Source organism: Capronia coronata, assembly GCF_000585585.1.
Source record: "Capronia coronata CBS 617.96 chromosome Unknown acBCG-supercont1.1, whole genome shotgun sequence".
NCBI lineage: Eukaryota > Fungi > Ascomycota > Eurotiomycetes > Chaetothyriales > Herpotrichiellaceae > Capronia > Capronia coronata.
Genome location: NW_006912893.1, coordinates 1,806,626 through 1,822,232, shown reverse-complemented (window position 1 = coordinate 1,822,232; position 15,607 = coordinate 1,806,626). Strand labels below are relative to the sequence as shown.

Genomic DNA, 15,607 nt, shown 5'->3' with positions numbered 1-15,607 from the left:
GATGGACTTAGTTGGGGCACTTGATCGTTGTCGTATCTGGTTACAACCACAGAGAATTCTTTTTTTCAAAGGCGACTACCACATTCGACGAGATTCAAAGACATGTCTGAGTTGAAAGAGAAAGCAGTATCTGAGCCTGGCATTTATGCTGCTCGCGAGAACGTTGTCGAGGCATCCGACGCTAGCCATGAGCCTGTCAACCTGCGAAGACTGCAATGGAAAGTCGATTTGCATCTTCTCCCATTCCTGTAAGTTGAAACCTGACAGCTCAGCTGGTGCCCAACCTCGATCTGACAAAATCAAGGGCTGGTACCTTCATGCTCGTGAGTGTGGATAAGACGACTCTGAGCTATGCAGCCGTCTTCGACTTGCGAGAAGACACCCATCTCCACGGCTCCCAATATTCTTGGCTTGGGGCGATCTTCTACGTGGGCTACTTTGCATGGGAATATCCTACGAACCTGCTTCTCCAGAAGCTCCCAATAGCCAAGTACCTATCGCTGACGGTAAGTTTGGTGTCTGCGGCACTGCACCAATGGCGTGTTTGGCATCGCCATCTGCTCTAACACGGCGTGCTAGGTCTTCATGTGGGGATTGGTCTTGATGTGCCATGCAGCCTGCGACAACTTTGCAAGTCTTGCAGCTGTGCGAACCTTTCTGGGGGTGTTTGAATGCACGACCAACCCTGCAGCTATCTTGCTGTGCGCCATGTGGTACAAGAGAGCCGATCAACCTTTCAAACTTGGTATTTGGAACGCTTGTGGAGGACTAGCCTACATTCTGGCTGGTATTGCAAGCTTTGGAATTGGCCATATTCATGCTTCGATCGCTAGTTGGAGATTCATCTTCCTGGTATGAGTCCTCATCGTCTTTCTTAACAGAGACCTTTGGCTGATCTTGGGTGTCGCAGCTTTTCGGAGCCTTCACAGTCCTGTGGAGTAGGTTTGATCCGAGTCCTTCTTGACAGACTGGCGGCGAGCTGACGAGGAGCTAGGCTTTGTCCTCTGGTTCTGTTTGCCAGCCTCCCCATTTACGGCAACTTTCTTGACAGAGGCCGAAAGAGCCTGTGTGATTGATCAAGTCAAGGACAACAGAACTGGCATCGAGAATCGTCAGTTCAAGAAAGATCAGGTTAGCCACCTCTCGACCATGATCGTCAACCCTGGCTCGAATCTGACTTATCTCAATCCAGTTTATCGAGACGCTGAAAGATGCTAAGACTTGGCTACTTTTTGCCTTTGCTATCGCAAGCAACTGTCCCAATGGTGGCCTGACCACAGTGAGCACAAATCCTGCACACCTCTCACAGTCTCACTTCTTACTGACAGGACGGGATTAGTTTTCTGGACTCATAATCAAGCAAATGGGATTTAATCAACTTCAAACCACATTGATTGGGATGCCTACCGGCGCGGTCCAATTCATTGCCGTGTTGACTGGCACGTAAGTATCACGTCATATCAGAGGTCACCAGCCATTTTTGAGGGCGCTGATTCTAAAAACTCTTCAGGTTCATTGCGTCGTCCAGACCAAATCTGCGGTGTATCACGATGATGATTTTCCTGGTCCCCTTTCTCGCCGGTATCATCGGCATTCATATCCTCCATGAATCTCATCGATGGGGTCGCGCCGCTTGCCTCTGGATTGCGTATACGTATACAGCCACCTGGACCCTCAGCATGAGCGTGTTGATTGGCAACACAGCTGGCCACACCAAGAAAACCACCACCAGTGCCATCCATTTCATGGGATACTGCCTTGGGAATTTTCTGGGCCCGTTCTTCTTCTTGTCCCGCCAGGCGCCTGCATACCCGCTCGGGTGGGGCATGATGTTCTTCTGTGTCGCGGTCCAATTCGTGCTCATTGCGGGCATTCTTGCACTCCTGTACTGGCGAAACCGCACCAGGGATCAGGCGTTTGCCAGGGAGGGAAAACATCTCGCAAACCCGGATGAAGACGGCCTACTTGATCTCACGGACTTGAAAAATGAGAACTTCCGAGTAAGTACATTGTTGATTACCAGAAGTGGGCGGCATTATGCTAATGGTATGATAGTACGTCCTGTGATTAGATCGCTTCAAGACCAACACTGTAGTCGCATTATTGTCCAGATCACTCGAGTTTCCGAGATGCCCCTGGGGAAGATTCAACGTATCTAGACTTGGACAAAACTTATCCCACCTTCGCCGGGGTGATAAGGACGGGTCCCAAGGTGGGGGTTTCAAGTACTGTAGGTTCAAGTCCTTTTGTGGCTAGCACGGACCATTGCCCACTATCTCGGGATTTCTCAGAAGTACGGTACACGATGTCAGGATTGTTACAATTATGAGTGATAAGGTATATACTAGTATAGCTTGTCAAATTCTAGTTAACTACTAGTACAAGAGGGATGTCTACTTGAGGGCCCCCACTACCATTAGTCCCTTGTCCCAATTAGGAAGGCTATCACTCCACAATATACCTAACCTAACCTACCTAGGTACCTACCTCGCCACCACTACCTGACAACAAGGGTGCCGTAAGCCGGTTCCCTTGACGTCGTGTCTAACGTATGATTGAGCACGGGAGCAACCAACACTTGACTCGCAACCCGTATCTACCTGACTACAAGGTACGCCGCCTCCGCCGCCCCCGTCTCCCTCACTCTCCGTCTCACAACTTATGTATTCCTTACTCGATCCGTAAGACACGACAAGGATTTCCTGCCACGGGTGCAGCAGCACAACCGAAAAGAAAGCTAGCGTTCTCTGGCGTTGCTACCTTCCAGTGATGATATTGTCAAGTACAACTTTTGAAAGGGGCAATGGCAGACTCAATGCTTGCATTGTCCGTGAAGCCTTCTAAACGCATTTCGTTCGTGCAACCTTTCCACTCCTTCATCGGACTTTGCTAACGTAGGCGGTATTGAAGCTGTAACCGATGTCAGGCCCGCAAGGTAACACCTCGCATGGCGTAAACAGCGGAACCTTTGAGCAATCTGACTGATCCTGCAGATCAAATGCTCACGAGTCCACCCCTGCAAGAACTGCGAGATGGCCGGACAACCATGTATCTTCCGCCAAGTCGACAAAAAACGAACCCCGATTCCTCAGGAGCATGCGAGGGCCATGGAGGACCGAATCGCTTGGCTGGAATCCACGCTCAAAGCCCTGAAGGTTGCTCCGCCCGAGATGAAGGAAATCATGCTTCAGAGTCTCACTTTCGAAGACCATTTGTCGCTTCCTAGAATTGATGCGCTCCAGGATCCTATCGGGGGATCCGAATGGCGTAGCGGTAGAGCTTTCCTGCAACCAACCACTCAGGGTGCGCAGAAATTCCAATCGTCCTTGATCAGTCTTTGTTCTCGCTCCGAAGCGGCTCTTTCACTGACGACACAAATTGACCGGACGGCAGGATCACTAGTATTTCACGGCCCGACAAGCATGTACCAAGGAGCTCTGTCGAGTGAACAGTCAGAAACGGGGCAGAGAGCATCACCGATGCCACGTGCCTTCGAGTTGAACCATCCTTTCGACTTGAACGAAGGGGTGGTCAGGGAAACACTCTCGCTATTCTTCCGTTGGCAATATCCACACTTCATGTTCATCTATCGCGAAGCCTTTCTCAGAGAGCATCTTCAACACGTGCCAGACGAGAGATACTGGTCTCTACCGCTGCTATATGCCGTGTGTGCTTTGGGCGCAACCATGTCCCCTGACAAGGACGTCAAAGCTCAAAGCAATGTTTTGTACATGCATGCAGAAGATATCTTGATGAACCACAGGCTTGATAGGCCTCATATCACAACCATCCAGGCCTTCTTATGTCTCTCCTTTCACAACATCGGGCGAGGAAACCACTCAAAGGGGTGGCTCTATTCAGGTAGCCCCTAGTTCTCAGTGTGGCCAGTGCTCATGCTAATCAATCAGGATTGGCATTTCGCATGGGCCAAGATATAGGATTCCAATATGACCCCAAATATTGGATTTCCTCAGATCTCTCGATTGCTTCGGATGAAGATATTGAGATTAGAAGACGAATCTTTTGGGGTTGCTTTATGTCAGACAAGTCCGTCCTCTCTCCCTATCGCTGTGCAACGCAGTGTATAATCGTTCAGTATAGGATCATAAGCTTGTTCCTCGGCCGACCAACCTTCCTCCATGAGGGCGATGCCGACGTTGAGCCTACTGAGCCGCTATCGTGAGTGTGCATCTTTTCTTTTGCTTGAAGAAGTCACATTGACTGATGTTCCTGCCCTCAAAGAGATCCTCCCGAGTTGTATGTGTGGCTGGTGCATCATAACATGATCAATTCCGACACTGAGCCAAGGTCTTCACCGAAATTCGTGGCGACATTCAAGAATTTGGTACAGCTCAGTAAGATTGTACAATATATGCTCTCGCGAATCTTCTCTCTTGCGAAGCTGAGAGTCGAACCCGACGACTTTGCACGACTGGCGACTCTGGACGAGCTCAACTTGACATTGTGCCACTGGTCCGCTTCGTTGCCAGACGAGCTACGGTGGAATAGGTGGAAGCCAGCGAATACCATCCTTGAACCGCATGTCGGCACGCTGCAGTTTGTCTACTACGCCCCCAGGATGACATGGATTATATCTAACCTGCGCGCATAGCATCCTATTTCACAGTGTCCGCATCTGCATGAATCGAAACTTCATCAAACTCACCAGGGACGGCCCGTGGGAGGATAGTCCGTGGGCGATCTGCACGTCGTCCTCAGAGAACATTGTTGCACTGCTGCGACATTACCGGAAAGACCACAGTCTCCGCTATTCTCCCCTTCTCTTTGTCTACGGGGCCGTGGTATCTGCGAGCTTCCTGCTACTTGTCAGAGACGCTGTGCCCCATGGGCAATCCGAGCCTCAGCGCTCTGCCCTGTCATTTCTCCTGTTGGCTCTCAGCGAACAGTCTGTAACTTGGGAGCTTGCTGGTGAAGCCGAGAGGAAGCTTCGCAGTAGCTTGAATCAACACCGCAAATCCCACAACGCGGCGCCACGATCGGCAAGTCAACGCGAAGCAAGAACACCTTGCTCGGACGCAGAGCCTACACCGGTTCAAACGCAGTACGGTGACTTGACAGACAGCGACGCCCGGACTTGGTCCGAATTGAGCGGTGGCAACGGCCAGACATTTTCTACTGCGGAGGATGAGATGATTAGAATCTTTGGGGAACCACTCAACACTGCTCTGCGCTGACCCATCTCAACGGGGGCTCGATATCGAGAGAAGTTCTAGAACTGTTGTGCGGGTCTGGGAACCTACCTATACTGTAGAACCACGACGTCTAGTCGTTGGGATGTCGGTGAGGGACGGCTGATTGGTCAACCACAGAAACTGATGTCTTCCAACTTCCAGACATCTAGGTCGATGAAACATGGATCACCCCGAGTTTGACTTCTTTCCTGACTCAGGACAGAAGGGCAAGAATACCAAAGGCCTATGCAATCTACTCCGTTCCCTATCTCGACATCCAGCAGCGAAATGGAGGTGAGACACCATCTCAAAGCGCCCCATGGAAGCAGGCTTCATTCCATGACGCCTTGACAAAGCGATAATCATGAACTTATAGAGAACTCATCACGGCCAACATTCTCGGGAAGGTAAGAGATAGGACCGCCACCCAGAAGTTGTTGGTGGCCACCGCCCACTGCACGACATACCAACCTCAGCATGCGTAATGGGGAAGACCTCGGCCGAGTATGCAAAAGCACAACATCCCTCCCCGACGGTGTAGAAAGCGGTGAAGAGGAAGACGGAGAACGCTATCAGCCCCAAGTGCGCCTCGTGCGCGATGGGTATATAGAAGCAGATTCCAGCTGCCAACAAGGTCCAGAACATGTTGGGGAAAGTCCAATAAAAATTACCGCCTTTGATAGCCCATAACAGGTAGAGGAATGCGGCCGGCTGTTGACTCTCCGCCACACCGGCGCCTTGGGAGGAGCGATATCTCGGACCTTCCTTCACAGAATCGCACTGTCGGACGGTCGTGCCACTTCTCTCGCGCCCTGCAGTGCATACATCCGAGATGACCTATCCCTCAGCCTGTTGATCGTGGATAGAGCGAAGCTTAGTCCGCTTGGTGTACTACTAAATACCTAAGGTAGATCTGCCTTCATGGAATTGGATCCACGACAACGATCCGCGAGCCAGATGGGGTGGTTTGACAAGAACGTCATGACGGGATTGGTACCAGACACACACCTCAGCCTGATCGACACCCTTCACAACGCCTTTACTCCATCGCAGTATAGAAGTGCCCTGCCCTTGCGAGCTATAGCCGGGACTGAGAGCCCGATGGGAAGACAGCAGCCGTGAAGAGCCTAGACGGTGCAAGCAAAGGTGAAAGCAGCGAGGGAGGATCGCCACTGATATAGCAGTGAGCAGAGCTAGATGTCCACGCCGCGAGGCAAAGCCGACGAGGATACGAGGCCGAGAATGTCGATACGTCGATGCTGCTTTTATGCTTCTATCAACAGGCTGATTCGATGGTCTCTCTGGCCTAGTTGCCGAATCTATAGGCCAATATATACGCCAATCAGTAGTGATGTGACCTACCGAGCTAAGAGACAAGATCACGGGGTCGGGCGTCCCAAATATAGCCCTAGCCCCGGCGCCTCGCCACGGCTGGTAAGACACGGGTGATTTCTCACCCGGCTGAACAGGGCGGCATCAACCTCGAACCGAAACGGGGGGAGCGAGTTGCACTTGAGAGGTGACGGGATACGGACATACATTAACCCGGGGGATACTTTACTACTAGTACTTCCTTACAGGTACTCTGCGCAGGACTAGGACGCCTAAGGAGCCTCCTTGGCCCCTAGGCTGCTAACAGGTTGGTACAGGTAGGTAAGGTACCTTAGCTATTATTGATCTAACGCCTTCTAGACTGTTACGGGCGACGCTGCGTCTGCCACCTACTACCAACTTGAACATTCAGCTACCAACTTGCCAAACAACTCTTACTCTCCCTCTTCCGACTTCAACGCCCCTAAGAAGACGCCTCCCTACAAAGACCACTCTCACGACCTTATTCATAAGCTGCAGAAGCGACCGCGCTGAGAGATTTCCACAATGGTAACGCTGTCTGATGGCGCCGCCGCGTGTGGCTGCGCTTGTGATACATTGTCCTGTTATGCTCAGACACTGACAATGCTGCGTGTCTAGGCCGACTCGTTGACTGAAGAACAAGTCTCCGAATTCAAGGAGGCGTTCTCACTATTCGTAAGGCGCAATTGTCCCAACTTGATCTCCTCCAGGCTGACATTTTTCTGTTTACAGGACAAAGACGGCGATGGTTCGTCACCCTCTTGACTATCATGTCGCGACAACTGAGAAGCGCAACAAAACTGCTGACCTCTACCCTCAGGCCAAATCACAACCAAGGAGCTGGGCACGGTGATGCGATCTCTGGGTCAAAATCCTTCCGAATCCGAATTGCAGGACATGATCAATGAAGTGGATGCAGACAACAATGGCACCATTGATTTCCCAGGTACGACTTGAAGAATACATTATCGAGGGACAATAGCTTACAGCCTCAGAATTCCTCACGATGATGGCTCGCAAGATGAAAGATACAGACTCCGAGGAAGAAATCCGAGAGGCTTTCAAGGTGTTTGATCGCGACAACAATGGCTTCATCTCGGCCGCTGAGCTGCGCCACGTCATGACCTCCATTGGGGAAAAGCTCACAGATGACGAAGTCGATGAGATGATTCGGGAGGCCGATCAGGACGGTGATGGACGTATTGACTGTACGTCGTTCCTAACCCCTTTTCTAATCACCGAGGCATATGTGGCAGGACTAAGACTGATCATTCAAACATCTAGACAATGAATTCGTACAGTTGATGATGCAGAAATGAGCGATGACGAGGATGCGGGCAAACGCACGGCGCAAAGCGGTTGAAGTCTTAGAGCAACCGAGCGGTTCGGGATATCGCCCCTGGTGATGGCGGCAATGGCATCGTCAGTTCTGCCACGAAAGGATCGAGTACTCGGGGATGTTGGACTCTGGTTCACAGGGGCCCTTGCAGCACGTTCAGCACAACGAAGGCCAATCAAGAACAATTGTGCTTCTTCAGCTCGCAAAGACTTCGTCGGTTTCGGTCATTCTCATTTTTCCTATGGGTATCATTTCGTTACTGGCGCCGCGCATACCATCAGCTCATTGTGAGGCAGCCATTTCGTAAGAGAATACAGTGCATAAGAGTCCCATCTGCTGGTTATCATTCAGTGTGTCTCGAGCCAATTGAGGATCTGCTCGAATGCAGCCGTCTGGGCCTCTTTGATGGCAGGCGAGTCATAATCCCCATACACCGCAAAGCCTGCTGAAGTCAGCCTGATGCAACCGAGAAGGGTAGATGCCGTATGCTTACCATGCGGCACGGCTGAGTAGACTTTGATCTCGTGCTCGATATTACTGGTGGCAAATTGTTTTCGACCCTCATCGAGGATCTCATCAGGGAATAAGGGGTCGTTCTCTGTGGTAGCATCAGACACACTGTGTAACTTGCCGGCTGGGTGTGATTGACTCACCGACACAGACCATCGTCAGAGGAGCCTTCACAGCCTTCAGATCCTCGCGCGTCACCAACGTTGCGTGGGCCACGGCGCCAGCTTTGATGAGCGGGCCTTTCTCCCACATCCCCGCCTCTTCATCTTTCTTTGCGTGCCCTTTGGCAGCCGTATCTGGATGTTCCCCAGCCAACATGAGCACATATTTCCCGCCGAAGCAATATCCTACAGAGTAGATGCCTTCTCCGTGTGCGACGGCGTCAGCGTATTCATCATTGACAGTTTCAATGACTTTGAGCAGTAGGGGCATGACTTTCTCCGGCGTCTGTCTCGCCAGCCACATATCCACGAGGAAAGATTTGGCGGTCTCGGCAGCTCGCAGCTTGACCTGCTCCAGGATGGTCGGGTGCTCTTCGGCCGGGATGGTTTTACTGTTTGGCGCAGCATCGCCCTTGAACTGATCTGGCATGACCACCACAAACCCTTTGGAGGCGAAGATGTCGGCTTGGATCTGATTGTTCGCAGAATGAACACCCGTTCCTGGAGTGAGGAGGAGAAGGAGTTTTGCTGGCGAGTTGGGATAGTCGCCCGGTTTCGAGACATAGACGTCTATGTCGCCGAACTTGGTCATCTCACCTGATGGTTGACGATCGTCTCGATTGGGTCGGTCTGTCACGCAATGCTCTCCCATACTAGGGCCAGTCTGGACTCTCGAGTCTTCAGACGAAATAGCAGAGGCTTCCATGGCATCAGACTCGGGGGCTTTGGTCGCGAGTTTGGGATCGGACATGTTGGCTTATGCTATCTGCACCTGTCTCAAGAGATGTGGAAAGTTGTTACAGCCTCAGTAAGAGAGATGCTGGTGTGCAATATGGTCAGTCTCATCAATGACCATGAATCATCAATAGGTATGAATAATGGGATACCAGGAGTCGGTGAAACACATCAAATGATGAGAGATGGCGGTACAGTGTCCTGCTGCAGTGTGGTATGTTGGGTAAATAAGGCCTAGCAGCATATTGCACGCTGCTTTAGCCCGAGACGCGCTATTCTAGATACATACCAGATTTCTCTTGTTTGCTACGACATCTTGCTCAAATGCAAATACATTCCCGCGTAGACCAAATGCTCACTGGTACTGCTTACCTACAAAGTACTTCACTGCAAGGTCACTCCGCTGTAAGTACAGCTGAACTTGAATGCTGCAGTTCGTGTCAGCCTCTCATAAAGCGGCGCGCTACACGTGACGCCAAGTGGAAATCCACTTTACGCGTATTACCATCTTGCACGCGTCGAGGCGTCGGAGGCAACAGGATCCCCTCTGTGTACTACGACTACTAGTATTTGGTGCCTGCGCCATTTTGCCAACCAAGATTTCGATTCAAACAACTCCTTCATTACACTGTAACCAGCCTTCCATCATGGGCAAAAGCGTTGCTGAGGCGCTCGCGCGCGTCGACGCAGGCTCTCTAGCCGACATATTCGAAGATCGCCCCGGGCGTGTCCAACAGCCTGTAATGCAATGTGTGCAGATCAAACCGATTGCCGCCCAACCAGGAGGGCAGGAACGTCACCGCGTGATCTTTAGTGACACCAAGAACTACATTCAGACTATGCTGGCCGTGCATCAAAACCATCTTGTGGAAGAAAAGATCCTGCGGAGAGGAGTGCTTGTTCAACTGGTTGGCTATTCTGCAAACAAGGTCAAGGCAAAACGGTATTCTCTACACTCATCTTGTCCCTAGGCGCCGAGACTGACAGTATCTTACAGCATCCTGATTGTCACCGAGATCAAAGTCCTCGAAGAGTACGGCGAACATGAGAAACTCGGCGAACCCAAACAATTGGAATTGAAGGCCGAAGAAGATGAAAAGCCTTCCCCAACCACTATCACCAGCAACGGATTCTATGGAAACAAGCAAGAGCAGCCCAAACCGAACCGATCGGTGTCGAGTCACGCAAAGCCCACTTCGTCTGCGAGCGCTCATGCCAACATCTACCCGATCGAAGCGATCTCACCATACTCGAACAAATGGACGATCAAAGCACGCTGCACGAGCAAGTCGGAAATCAAGACATGGCATAACCGGAACGGCGAAGGCCGGCTGTTTAGTGTCAATCTGTTGGACGAAAGTGGCGAGATCCGGGCCACGGGGTTCAATGACCAGTGTGACCAGCTGTATGATGTGTTTCAAGAAGGCAACGTTTATTACATCTCCAGTCCATGTCGAGTGACGTTCGCGAAGAAACAATTCTCGAATCTGGCAAACGATTATGAACTACACTTTGAGAAAGACACGGTCGTCGAAAAGGCTGAAGAGCAGGATGGAGTTCCTCAAGTTCGTTACAATTTCGTCAGCATCTCAGAGCTGCAAACCATTGACAAAGATACCACGATCGACATTATTGGTGTCCTCAAAGAAGTCGGCGAGGTCGGCCAAGCGACATCCAAGACCACCGGCAAGCCATATGAGAAGCGAGAACTTACTCTGGTGGACGATACGGGGTACTCTGTGCGAATGACCATATGGGGCAAGACCGCCGCCTCCTTTGACATCCCGCCTGAATCGGTGGTTGCTTTCAAAGGCGTCAAGGTGTCGGATTTTGGTGGACGAAGTTTGAGTCTTTTGAGCTCTGGCTCCATCAGTGCGAACCCCGACATGCCCGAGGCACATAAGCTGAAGGGCTGGTATGATTCTCAAGGTCGGTCCGGCAACTTCGCCACGCATGCCAATGTCCAAGGGGGTGTCGGCGAAGGTGGCTCTCGCAAAGATCCATTCAAGACTATTTCCCAGGTGAAAGAAGAGCAACTGGGGATGTCTGAGAATCCCGACTTCTTCTCTGTCAAGGCCTCCATCCAATACATCAAACAAGACAACTTCTGTTACCCGGCTTGTCTGTCAGAGGGATGCAACAAGAAGGTTGTGGAGATCGACCCAGGCCAATGGCGCTGTGAGCGATGCGACAAGAATCATCCCAAGCCAGAATACCGGTACATCATGTCCGTGAACATCAGTGATCACACCGGCCAGCTTTGGGTCAGCTGCTTCGACGAGACTGGACGGATGATCATTGGCAAGACTGCAGACGAACTGATGGAGATGAAAGAGGTGGACGAGAAGCAAGTGGCCGAGATCTTCTCGGATGCGAATTGTCAGACCTGGAATTGGAGGTGCAAGGCGAGACTCGATACTTTCCAAGAGCAGCAACGGTAAGTCCCCGTCCCATGATCGGTCGTGCTTTGACGATCGCAGAGCTAACAGGATGGATAGGGTGCGATATCAAGTCAACTCGGCTACTCCATTGAACTTTGTGACGGAGTCTCACAAGTTGATTGAGCTGATCAAACAATACAACATTGACTAGAGAAGAGTGTGTATGGGTGGAATGCAATGAGATATGTCTGGTCTGGAGGCTGGCCCTGTGGCTACCTAGGTACTTATCACAGGCAGTCCTTTGGCTCTGTAGGCCTAGTCTTTGTATCGATACTCTGTACTCTGTACAATGATGAACGGCGTGGAGAAAGAGAGCGAGAGAGAGCGAGAGAGACCGAGAGAGAGCGAGAGAGACCGAGAGAGAGAGAGAGACAGAGCGAGCAACGTGCGATGGAGATCACGAGGGATTGCGTCATAACGACAGACAGCATGACAGTTGTTGAACATTGAGCCGAGGAGTTCGAATAATAATCAGAGCAGAACAGAACAGAGCAGAGATGAACAATGAACCATACATACAGTCTTCTACGACTACTATTCTAGGTTACCTCAGGTACCTACTTACCTAACTATTACGTATCTACCACGACAGCTATAACTATACTCTGTACTGCTTCTTCATCACCGAAGCAGAAACGGTGCTGCACAAGAAAGTTGCGGGAAAAGAAATGTACTCGCCGTCGCCAGTGCACGAGCATTATTAGAAATCAGATCGTTATAATTCTCTTTGCTCCATCCCCAAAACGGCTGTGGATCGGATCCTCTCTCCGCCACTTTGGCTCTATAGACAAAAAGTCCGCTCCTCCTCCTCCTTCTTCTACCTGCATCGCAACTCGGGGACAAGACGGAACTTCCCAGGTACACGGTATCACTACTCGAACTTCCCAGGACCATCAGCAAGCATGGCCACCATGCGCGCAATCGACATCAAAGGAGGCAAAGGCCCCGTCTCGGCCCTCTTCATGAACCCGGAGACACCAAAACCAGTCCCCAAGGGCAGCCAGGCCCTGGTCAAGGTCAAGGCCTTTGGGCTCAACCGCATGGACCTCTTACAGCGCGAGGGCGTGTATCCTGTTCCTCCGCAAGCTCCGAAAACGCTGGGCGTCGAGTTCTCCGGCACAATAGAGGCCTTTGGTTGCGAACCCGAGCGCGGATTCAATGTGGGCGATGAAGTGTTTGGACTCGCCTACGGAGGCGCCTACGCCGAGTACCTCACGGTCAGCACGCACATGCTGGTTCACAAGCCCAAAGAATTGAGCTGGGAAGAGGCCGCGGGCATCCCAGAGACCTGGATCACCGCCACCCAAGCATTGTATCTGGTCGGCGAGTTCAAGCCCGGCAAGAGCGTGCTGTGGCATGCGGGAGCCAGCAGCGTGAGCATCGCGGGGATCCAACTGAGCAAAGCCGACGGCGCTTCCGCCATCTACGTGACGGCGAGTTCGCGGGAGAAGATCGACTTCTGCAAATCCCTCGGCGCCACCGAAGGCTTCAGCTACAAGGAAGGGGACTGGTCAAAGGCGCTGCTTAAATACACGGAAGGGAAAGGAGCCGACGTGATCATTGACTTTATCGGCGCCAGCTATTTCAGTCAGAACCTCGACGCCGCTGCGAGGGACGGTCATATTGTCAATTTGGGCACGCTGGGCGGCGCTGTCGTCAAAGGAGATGTCGACGTCGGTCGGTTCCTATTCAAACGGGTCAGGTATGAGGGCACCACCTTGCGCAGTCGGGACGAGGCATACCAGGGCCGTCTGAGGGATATGCTCGTGGAGCATGCCCTGCCCAAGTTCATCGATGGGACGTTCAAGGTCATCATCGACAAAGTTTTCAAATGGGAGGACATCCAGGAGGCGCACAAGCAGATGGAGTCAAACAAGACCATGGGCAAGTTGATCTGTACGATTGATTGAACGATGGGAAGAATATATAGGAAAGGATATGTATGCAATCGTGGCCAGTCCGGATTCGATGCCTTCACATCGATCCACAGTGTGGCTGTTGGTTTGGGATGACCGGAGGAGTCTCTTTTCTTCTTTGAGTTGAGGATACATGACCTGGAAATCAACAAGCAGTTCTAGTCAGGTCTCTACTCTGTATACCGACCTAATGATGTCTTTCTTACATTATCTGATATCACGTGCAACATTACTAAGCAGGTAGCAATCGTTTGGTGGTCACCGTGGAGATGGCACTTGGCCGAATTCGGATTTGTAAACAGGCGCAATCGAGATTTTGCACTGCGTCACTTTCCACTTTCCACTTTCCACTTGACCAGCCACCTGCGATCCAGCCTCCACGATATTCACAACTGTCCTTGCCAGCACTGTTGCAGTTCAAGTTGAAAGTGAGTTCGCCATCTTCTTCTTTCAACCTCCGAATACTAACAATCATCGACAACTTCCTGTACTTTAGGACAGCCCGGGCTATACAAGCTCCGCCGACGCAACGACCACCATCGGGTCCTACCTCAAGTTCAGATCGGATCACGAACCACTTGCTGCGCATTGCACAACTCTTTAGCAGTTCCCACCGAAGAGGAGTCTCTGGAGCCTTGCGCTCATACCAGCCATTATGGCACCAGTCATTTCTCACATCGACATACCTGACCTCCAGTTCTCGTCGCTTGAACTCGATTCTCGCTCCTCCAAAGCCGATGTGGCTCTACCAGCAACTCCTCTCACCAAACGCAGCTTTCTGTTCTCCGACTCAATTCCAAACCCACTCATCCCCCGGAACGACGATGCCTCACCAATCCTTTCTCCAATGGACACCTTCAATATCCTCACAGCCAGAGATGCGAAGTCCACCAGCGACCCGGACCCTGGAGCAGGTTCGATCGACCCTACCAAAATCAACATGAAAGGTATCCAGGCGCTCTTCGCTATTATCGGGGCTGCGTTTGTTCTTGGAGCTATTTGGTTCTTCTTCTGGGCGAAGAATGGTGGCTTCCAGTGGCGGAAAGGCGATTGGGAGGATTACAAGTCGACCGTCTTGCGGCGGAAGGGTCCTAACGGAACCACACTGAGCAATGCTACCAAGAGTACTATCCTCGGTGGTGGAAGTGTGGTAGGAGATGGCTACTCCGACAAGGACGCTGCCACTACGGTCGACGGCAATATGACCGAGACCATGACCGACTTGTCCTCAGAAGCACCTATCATTAAGGAGAAGCGCGGCACCAACAAATTGAACAAATTGAAGAATGAAACCTCCAAAGCGCGAAAGATCCGGGAAGCCAAGGAGGCGCAGTGGGAAGGCGCTCACGATAACGACGTCCGCGCATACCGTCACGAGAAAGCCGCACGGGTCGGTGGCATCAACAAGGACTCGGACGCTTTGTTCTACGGAACCGACTATAGCGCAACAGAACGCAGCTGCAGTGACATGGGCAGCATCCCTCAAGGATCCGCCTATGGGTATGAAGCTGGGCCTCGCCAATCCTCCAGGCAATCGAGCCCCGACAAGCGTCAAACCCGCCGTGATTTCTCCTACTCTCAAGAGAACGCGTTCAATGTCTCATCACCACCTCAGGCTGCTACCGCGCCCCAAGGTCCCCGTCCAAATCGATACCATCCTCCCAACAAGAATCCTAATCCTCAGCGCCCGATCCGAAATGTGCCCGGTTCCTTCACCGAGCCGCTGGATTTTGATGTCCAGAGCCAGAATACGAAGGCATACCATCATCCACTGCCGAGATTGAACGGCCAGGCAAAGTCTGGTGGCTACAGACGTGACAGACGTGACAGTCTTGATGACTGATTCTGTGCTCGAGGATGGCGATAGGCAATGACGGGGGGTTCCAGTCAGAGAAATGCAATTGACCTGCAGATGGCAGAGTCGTCAGACATTGATCGAGGCTGATGGGCATGAAGTGAC

The 15,607-nt window shown here is 51.8% G+C and overlaps 7 protein-coding genes across 7 annotated transcripts; 6 read left to right on the top strand and 1 right to left on the bottom strand.

Moving 5' to 3' along the window:
• Positions 1-317: 317 nt before the first annotated feature.
• On the top strand, positions 318-2,067 carry A1O1_00641 (uncharacterized protein; the record flags this gene model as incomplete). The annotated part of the gene is made up of 8 exons (XM_007721558.1): positions 318-506; positions 580-852; positions 911-938; positions 995-1,131; positions 1,193-1,279; positions 1,340-1,443; positions 1,511-2,000; positions 2,056-2,067. The coding sequence occupies 8 exons, from the start codon at positions 318-320 to the stop codon at positions 2,065-2,067; spliced, it is 1,320 nt and encodes a 439-aa protein (XP_007719748.1).
• A 965-nt stretch (positions 2,068-3,032) lies between these two features.
• Positions 3,033-5,195, top strand: A1O1_00640 (uncharacterized protein; the record flags this gene model as incomplete). Its single annotated transcript, XM_007721557.1, has 5 exons — positions 3,033-3,861; positions 3,909-4,047; positions 4,102-4,179; positions 4,243-4,557; positions 4,613-5,195. The coding sequence occupies 5 exons, from the start codon at positions 3,033-3,035 to the stop codon at positions 5,193-5,195; spliced, it is 1,944 nt and encodes a 647-aa protein (XP_007719747.1).
• Positions 5,196-7,070: 1,875 nt separating this feature from the next.
• A1O1_00639 (calmodulin) lies at positions 7,071-7,908 on the top strand (the record flags this gene model as incomplete). Its single annotated transcript, XM_007721556.1, has 6 exons — positions 7,071-7,073; positions 7,164-7,220; positions 7,278-7,293; positions 7,366-7,491; positions 7,541-7,753; positions 7,847-7,908. The coding sequence occupies 6 exons, from the start codon at positions 7,071-7,073 to the stop codon at positions 7,906-7,908; spliced, it is 477 nt and encodes a 158-aa protein (XP_007719746.1).
• Positions 7,909-8,231: 323 nt separating this feature from the next.
• Positions 8,232-9,306, bottom strand: A1O1_00638 (uncharacterized protein; the record flags this gene model as incomplete). The annotated part of the gene is made up of 3 exons (XM_007721555.1): positions 8,232-8,329; positions 8,378-8,482; positions 8,538-9,306. 3 exons carry the CDS (start codon positions 9,304-9,306, stop codon positions 8,232-8,234), a joined length of 972 nt encoding a protein of 323 aa, XP_007719745.1.
• Positions 9,307-9,937: 631 nt separating this feature from the next.
• Positions 9,938-11,882, top strand: A1O1_00637 (replication factor A1; the record flags this gene model as incomplete). Its single annotated transcript, XM_007721554.1, has 3 exons — positions 9,938-10,233; positions 10,288-11,727; positions 11,789-11,882. The coding sequence occupies 3 exons, from the start codon at positions 9,938-9,940 to the stop codon at positions 11,880-11,882; spliced, it is 1,830 nt and encodes a 609-aa protein (XP_007719744.1).
• A 751-nt stretch (positions 11,883-12,633) lies between these two features.
• Positions 12,634-13,641, top strand: A1O1_00636 (NADPH2:quinone reductase; the record flags this gene model as incomplete). The annotated part of the gene is made up of 1 exon (XM_007721553.1): positions 12,634-13,641. One exon carries the CDS (start codon positions 12,634-12,636, stop codon positions 13,639-13,641), a length of 1,008 nt encoding a protein of 335 aa, XP_007719743.1.
• A 661-nt stretch (positions 13,642-14,302) lies between these two features.
• A1O1_00635 (uncharacterized protein) lies at positions 14,303-15,490 on the top strand (the record flags this gene model as incomplete). The annotated part of the gene is made up of 1 exon (XM_007721552.1): positions 14,303-15,490. One exon carries the CDS (start codon positions 14,303-14,305, stop codon positions 15,488-15,490), a length of 1,188 nt encoding a protein of 395 aa, XP_007719742.1.
• Positions 15,491-15,607: the final 117 nt, after the last annotated feature.